The following is an 8145-nucleotide window of genomic DNA, read 5'->3' on the forward strand; positions in this document are numbered from 1 at the left end:
CAAGTAAGAAAACGAACTCCTTCTGTCTACACAATGGCGGCTTTTTCGTTTAGTTTTTCGGCTGTTCAAAAGTTTGGTCCGAAAAAGTGGCCAGTTTATTTGAAACTACCATGGATTGGTAACACTTCCTTGCGATACTGTTCAGATATGTTATTTAATATTCTTATATTTACCACAACAGCCTTTCTGCTTACTTATTCAACCCCAAATCCAAACAATGAAACATAGTGGTTAGTCAGCAGAAAAACTGATCATTCAATGTTGGGCTTAAGATTAAGAACTGGTGACTCTGTTGCTTGATTTCATTAGGCTTATTTAGAAATTCACTAAGCATTTTAAGGGAAAATGGGCCAGGATTCCTACTCATTGTTGAGACTGTAGGGTTTAGGGTATAAACCTTACAACTCTTTTTTAGAAGAACTTTGAAAAGACTTTTTATGTCATCACATTCTGAATTGGATTCTTGCAGGCTCATTAGACCACAGACCACCTTGCTACATTTCACTTTCATTAGGAAATAACCTGAAAAAATAACTTTTATTTTTCGCATTAAAGAATTTTGTTTTTATACCACAAAAGTCTAGACTTTAGTCACAAAAAGTTTCAGTTTTTATATGATTTAATGATGAATATTTCTTTTCAATTTTAGAACAATATGGCAGTAGCTGGTGATAAACAGATTGACTTAGGACATTATGAATTCTCTGCTGTTCCTACAGAAATCAGCAACTTGTCAGCATCATTGACAGAGAATCAACCAACATTTTTTCAAGTTGAGCTGTATAGCACATGTTCCCTACAGAATGCAACTTGTCAAGTCCCTGCAACTGTTATATCTGCCCAACAGGTATCATGCTTGAATGATGATTAACTTGTCATTAAATTATGAATAACCAAAAGAAAAAGCCTGTAAAAAGCAGGGGATTCAGCAAGAGCCACATGATTGCACTATATATGGTCTACCAGGCATGTGCTCTGACTCTCCTATGAGAGCCATTCATACCACTGCAGTGAAAAATTAGTCTTATTCAGGGGTGGTGGAGAGGGGTATTCAAGGTATCCATACGTATCTTTTATTTTTCTATGAAAAAGTACAACAGATTTATAAATGTGAAGACAATCAATGAAATTGATAAAGAAACAGAATTAACAAGTGACATTTTGCAAATTAGACAATAGGAACAGACAGCAATATTTGTTGAAATCCTGAGTCTGTTGTTCTTTGTTGAAGCTGCAGTGCTGTGGTCCTGGTATTCAACTCAGATTTTGAATACCTTCGCTTTGTTTCCATGGGTTGGTCTGACGTCAGAGTTTATTGTATTACCACCTCGAAACAAGCCAACACATTAGCGAGGGTATTATTTTCTCATTCTGAATACCTTTAGCAAACCTCTTACATCTTATTCAAAGACATCTTACATATATTTCTGAATAGAATATGCATTGTGTGCATGACAGACTGTATTACTGGGGTGTTGCAGATCTGGTTTCTCTAAGAATTTGTCAGGGAAATTGTCTGAACCATGAACAGGGTCTCTGTTTTGGAAGTGATAGGCGACTTTCCCTTTGATTAAATATGAAGACAGAAAAGGCAGCTTGTAGGAATTTTTCCTGAGTATGTGCAGGTCAAGGAGACAATGGGAGTAGCACACACTTATGACAAATCAACTTCTATTTAAATTTATTTATCTGGGTAACAAAATTGCTAGCGGGGCGACAGGGCTGTTGGTTCCCCTGGTATTCGAAATGAAATATCAATACCTTGGGGGTGCTGGTCACTTTGCCATAAACTTGAGTTTTATTGTCGGCTTTTGCTACTTTTTTTTATACCAGGCCTTTAGACGTCAGAAAAATGACTGGGCAGAGATGCATTTTGAGAAGAAGTTTCTTACATACCGACTGCTTTTCAATTTAGGGAGAGTTATCAATTAACCAAACATCGTGAGAAAACAAGCAATGAAGACAAGCTATAAAAAATCCAGAAAACAAACGGTTAGAGTCATAGGATGCAATTGTGTTTATCATGGGTTAGCAAAGTTCTTTGGGATTGCTGAAAAGCTCTTTATGTTGTCTGAAGCAGGCCAAAATATAGAAGGCATAACCCAGGAGTTTGCCATTTGCTTTTGAAAGTTCTATTAACAATATTTATAGCACAAATTCTTTAACTCTCATGTAAAAGTGTTCCCTAAAAATGAATAGTTGTGGCTCAAAGGGCATACTCCCAGAAGTTTTGAATACATATTTTGCTAATCCTTCCAGCTGCCCCTGGTATTATTTTATTTGTTGCTACATAGCTTTTAAGTTAGTTTAGGGGTGCTAAGAAGCTTTGCTTATTGTTTCATGGTTGTTTCTCTGAACCAAAACTCCTTCTTCTCTCTGCACCTTTTTTTAAAGTAAGTTGAAGTTCAGGCTGGCTGTTTCAAATTTTTTCACAATTTTGAGGCTGGATTGTTCCTAATTTGTTCTTAGATTTTTTTTATATAAGCAGTGCAATTTCTAGTCAGTGTGCCCTAGGGGGAGGTCATGGAAGGGATGCTACTCCTTATAGGAAAGACATGGCCACAGAAGAGACTCAAAACCCAAGACCAGGATATTTTGTTGTTGCATAGTTCTTAGTTAGGAGGGGGCTGTTCTGTTTGCAATATACCAGAATTTTTGTCTGTTTTCAATATACCAGAATTCATTGAAAGTGTTCACCAACTCTAATAGGTTGATAAGAAATTGCTCATTCACAGTGAATCTATGCCAACACAGAATTTATCCAACCAAACATATGGTCCCTTGTTGAGGGGGTGAAGCCCCATGAATCTCAATGAATTTTAACCTTATGGGGCTGAGCCCTTGAGCCTCCCTCCATGGCATTGCTGTCCCTGACCTTCGGATCTGTTTTCTGCCATTCTTTTTTGTAGCAATACTCTCTAAGAATTGAGTAAGAACTATGCAACACCCTTGAGTTGGCAGCATCAAAATTGTAGCAACAAAATTTCGCAAGTTATGAAAATGTCAAAAAATAGCTTGGTATTGTTTGATTTTTTTTATTGGGTCACGTTTCCAAACTGAACCGATGCTCAAATTAATTGCCACTTGCTGCTTTAAGTTTCTCCAACAGCGACAGAAATCATGCTGGCATCAAAGGCAATATCCCCTTATCAAATTTGTTATGATGATTTATTTAGAAAGAATCTCTCTAGGATTTTTTGACATTGTAAGTAGAACCAATGATTTACAAAATTAACTGCATTTTCCCATCAGAACTACAGAAGAAATGGATTAAATTAAACTGCAATCTGTTAAATGAGAAATTTTCCCTGCTTGACAGTGACAGTCATTCATGGGCCTAAACAGTTTTAGGGCGAAGCAATGGTGTAATGGTAGGGTAATGCGGCATAACGCTGTGCCGTGATTCTACCTAAGATGTTTGAGTTGCGGCATTATGCTACCTACCCAAGCACACAATGGCGTTTTGCTTCTTGCATCAGTACCATTCTAGATAGTACGAAAAACCAAGCTATTTTTTGTTTAGACAATATAGCAAATAAATTGGTTAGGCTTACATTATTTGCCTCAACCAAGGTTCCAGTGAGTATGAAAGTGATGGAAGTCGTATGAAGAGTTCGCGAATGCATTTGGGACATTTTCTCATGTAAACTGGACATGCGTAATTCGAAGGTGTTTGTGATTATAGGCGGTATCGATATTGATATTGTTCATTGGTCAAAAAGAGAGCCAGATCATAGACGAAGTAAATAAATATGGCTACCTAAATCAGCCAATGATAAACGAAACAAATAGGAAAATTGAAAAAAGAGCTGCAGGATTCATGGGGAAGAATAAATGCTTAAATTTGAAGATAAGAGTAATTGATGGAGTCATACTACTTGCAATAACATCTGGTTTTAATACGAGTAAGACTGCCGCACCAAAGGCTTAGGTTTAAAAGCACGCACCAAAAGTTTTGAAATTGTGGAAAACTCAGAGAAATATGAGTGGCCAATGGGCAAACCATTTTACCCAAGTGGAAGCAAGATAATGGACAAAGAAGATCACTGAGTGGATAGAAATTTCAACAAAAAGCAAAAATATGATATTTTTCTGAAAAGAACTAATGGAACACTGTTTTTTTTTTACTTTTGCGGTATACTTCCAAAAAATTTACGACCACACCACTGAGGTACAGAGATTGAGAATTTTATCTATTGCCAGGATATTAAATAGTGGATTTGCCTTAAGAGTATTGTCTGCCCAATCATTTGATCTGGAAATCCAGATTTAGTCATTTAAGATATGGTAAGATATTTCACTTAGTGCTTAAAAGTTTCCCTCATAGGTGTTGAATGTGCTCTCATATTTCTCATAGGTGTTAACTGTACCGCAACTCTTCAGTTGCTATTGGGATGGATGCAATACTCACTTCTTATCAAAAGAGGATCTAGTCGCTCATGTCACAACTCAACATGCAAAGCCTATTGGACCACAAGAATACAAATGTTTATGGAGAGGCTGTGCTAGAGACGGCAAGATATTTGACGCAAGGTAGGCGGGCGTGTTCTCATTTTATGTCAAGGTAGGCGGGTGTATTGAAGTCAGGAAGCCCTTAAACTAATCAAATACTTATGATACGCTGTATTTCTAAGACCAAAAAGGAAAAAGCTTTAACTTCATTCTATGATTAAATACCATTAGGCCATGTGGTGTTTTTGGAAGGTGAACTCGTCATTGGCAAGAAATCATGCAATTTATTGTGCGCCATCGTATATTCTATAAAACTCAGCAGTTTGACTGTCTTTTCCTCGTTGACCGCAGTTTGTAAGGAACCTGCATTCTCTTTCCATCTCTTTCATAGCTTAATATTCATCTAGCTTTTACTTGCATGAACTCAAATATGAATATGACTAAAATATAAAATTGTGATCACACGTTTTGGATATGGAAGTCAACTTTGAACAGTGAATATTCTAGAAAAGCACAATTGACTAAAGATAATTTTATGTATAAGCACAAATAACTCTAGACTATTCATCCTGCCCTTCTTTGGTCATTTTTCAAACTATGCTTCGGTATTTTAAACGTAATATGTGATTAAGCTTAGTGCTTCTTGAGCCCAGGTTCAAATGAGAAAAGAATGGGAAAATGGCAATCTTTGCTTACCATGGCCGTGGGTGATTTCCTGAAAATGAAATTACCTATGGTGAAATTGCTATCATCGCAAAGAAATAGGTTACTTACAACTTCCCGGAGAAGAAAAATTACAAAAACCTTAACATAAAAAGACAATTTTTGTATCTTTGACATGTGTAAAGGTTTTCCTTTAATGTGAATTTATTTGTTTCAGGTATAAAATGCTAACTCACCTAAGAAGTCACACGGGTGAAAAGCCCCATGTCTGTATGGTTGAGGGTTGCCACAAGAGCTTTGCAAGACTTGATAATCTGAAGATCCACACCAGATCACATACTGGTGAGCGACCTTATACTTGTCCTTACGAGGGCTGTAATAAAAGTTATGCAAATTCAAGTGATCGATTTAAGCACACCAGAACACATTTAGAAAAGAAACCTTATCGTTGTAAATTCGAAGGTTGCGATAAGTCGTATACAGACCCTAGCTCGCTTAGAAAGCACCAGAAACGACATAAGAACGACACTAGTAAAATTCTTTTAACTGATGTTGAGCCAGTCATTGTGCTGCCAACTGTCAGTGGTGATGGCGAAATGAACTAACTGACTGGTACACGTGATGTTGTGTTGTATATAAAATTCCATATTAGGGTTTTAATATTTTAGAGTAAGTTAATTATCGTAATAGAATCCATCGAACTTTGCATCGATGGGACAATTTCTGTTGACCGTTTTCCAGCACTGGCTTGTTAGGTCAATCTTTTTGTACTAGTCGTGGTATGGAATAGGTACATTAATTTAATAATTTTAATTGGTAATTGTATTAACATTATTGTGATAGTGTTTTCGTCTGTAAATACCTTGTATGGTGTAAATATGAATATTATTTATGTGCTAATATTGAGAAGATAGATATTAAACCATTTACAATTGATTGCAGACTGTTGATAATTTGCCTTGGGAACTAATTGTTCCGTTCAACTTATAGAATTCAGTTGTATCTTAGATACTTTCTCTCAATGTTTCTTAGATCTTGCTTTCCATCAATGTTTTTTGCAATTGTATTAAAACTAAGTTGAAATCAATGACAGAAAGATAAATCTTAGTGATGATTCATATTGCCGTAAATCCTCACATTAGCCCTTGCAAAATTCTTCCCCAACCAAGTGGCCATAGCACATTTTTTGGCCTTCTTCACAATTTTCTAATTTATTTCTTTTTCAATTTTACTTATACTCTTCCTAACTTAATATCACTTTTTTAAATATCAACCAAAGTAAAAATCAAAACACGAAAATAAATTTTAGCCCGAAACATCGTTACAGCTAATTCTGAGAATTTTGTTCAAATTAGTGAAACTTCAAGTAATACACGAGTTGGCTGTATATTCACTGTCTTCGGAGGCCTCTTCGTCGATGTCTCGTTTAATCTAGCATTTTTCTTCGCCGCTAAATGTGTAATTAATCATGCGCACAACTGACATACTAGGCCTATTAGAAATTTTTACTTTTAGAGAAGGGGCTTATCCAAAGGGTAGAGCTCATACTAGGGGAAGGGGGCATTTTGAGGATTTTCGGAATTTCTGTATGCGAGTACTGTTGAATTTGGATTACCCGACAGTCTCAAATCAGTCGAATAAAACAGTCTTTCAAGGACGGGGAAAATTCTCTCAATATGGTTTCTTGGAGAGGATTGCTAACTGCACCTCACTGGTCGAGTTTCTTTGTGTGTCACTAAAATTTATTCACTCATCTGGTCGTTGTCATCATTTGATTTCACATAGATTTTTTATGAATTTAAAAATTTCTTTGGGTACGACACTTTCTTCTTCAGTCCTGTTGTTATTCTGTATATTATATGTACTCTTTATGGTGAAAATTGAACTTTCTCAACTGCTAAAGGACCTCTAAATGTTTGATAGGTACAAAATTACAGTTCCCACACGATTTAAAGTTTCATTGTTTCTTTGATAATGTAACCGTAGCAACATCAATGCAAATGCCTCTTTTGTTTATCGATGACCCATTCATGCTATATAATTATGCAAAAATCATCCATTTTAAATTTTTCAAAGCTTTTAGTTTGTTTTCTAGACTATTTTTCTCTTTTCTAGCATTTTTGAAGATTAGAAAATAGGTAAAATTTCCACCTGTCTCTACACAGTCTCTACCACCCTCTCCCCCTTGCTATTCTGATACTGTGTTGGCGATTTCGTTCTCTTGCGTTCTTGTCAATTTCCCTATTATTTTAAATTTTTGGAAGCTATGACTGCACTCAATGACGTAACGCCCATGCCAGAACAGTATGATTTTGGGGAACTCGAAAAAAATGCTGCTGGATTACTATGTTAAACCGTTTCTATTAACTTCTTTCGAAAGGAATGTTTACTCTGGGATTCGAAGTCTTTAACTGTTATTTTACTATCGGTTATGCTTTTATGTGTGATTTTCTTATACCAGTGATATTTATAGTTTATGTTGACAAGGATTTTGGTTTGTTCGTAAAATCAACGAGACGAAAAGTCTCCCCTCAAGCTTAAAGGGCCTTTACTTAGATATACTGTCCCCGATGTCTCTACCCTTTTCTTGTACATTGCCCTTGTCAAGCTTGCCAGTTCATCACTTTTACCTACTCAATTATGCAACTGAATTCGATATCGGTTTTTGAGCGGAAAATTACCAAGTTTTTCGTTAGCTTTATTCACGAAGCCTTCCTTTTTGGGTATTTATTCGGGACGGGGACAACTTGAACAAATTAACTGTGATTTTCTTTAAGATTTTTTAATGCTGTGTGAGATTTTCCTTTTAAAGATACTGAATAAAAATATAATGTATTGAATTATGTATTTAAAATGGAAGAACCCTTATTGCAATCTTTTAAGTTATTTATCGAACCAATAAAGATATTATTTGATAGTTACAAGCATAGGAATAGAGCGTAAATGCGATGTTTAGTGCTATTTACAATTTTTATTTAAAAGATCATTCATCATCCATTTTCGCAAGCATCAAAAGCAAATGGCGTTTCA

The 8145-nt window shown here is 35.8% G+C and overlaps 1 protein-coding gene across 3 annotated transcripts in view; it reads left to right on the forward strand.

Moving 5' to 3' along the window:
- LOC135685971 (uncharacterized) overlaps positions 1-8145 on the forward strand; it is a 35767-nt gene that overhangs the window by 4936 nt on the left and 22686 nt on the right. For 2 of the 3 annotated variants that reach the window (XR_010516045.2, XM_065202094.2), the window contains exons 2-4: positions 650-847; positions 4358-4533; positions 5333-5457. Coding sequence is in view for 2 of the 3 variants with exons in the window: in XM_065202094.2 (XP_065058166.2) it covers positions 650-847; positions 4358-4533; positions 5333-5457 (499 nt within the window). In the remaining variant the exon portion in view is untranslated. Of the gene's footprint in view, positions 1-649; positions 848-4357; positions 4534-5332; positions 6052-8145 lie in introns of those variants that run through there. The other variant, XM_065202093.2, reaches the window with a different exon arrangement.

The sequence above is a fragment of the Rhopilema esculentum genome, chromosome 6 (genome assembly GCF_057945365.1).
Source record: "Rhopilema esculentum isolate cy_ngs chromosome 6, ASM5794536v1, whole genome shotgun sequence".
Lineage (NCBI taxonomy): Eukaryota > Metazoa > Cnidaria > Scyphozoa > Rhizostomeae > Rhizostomatidae > Rhopilema > Rhopilema esculentum.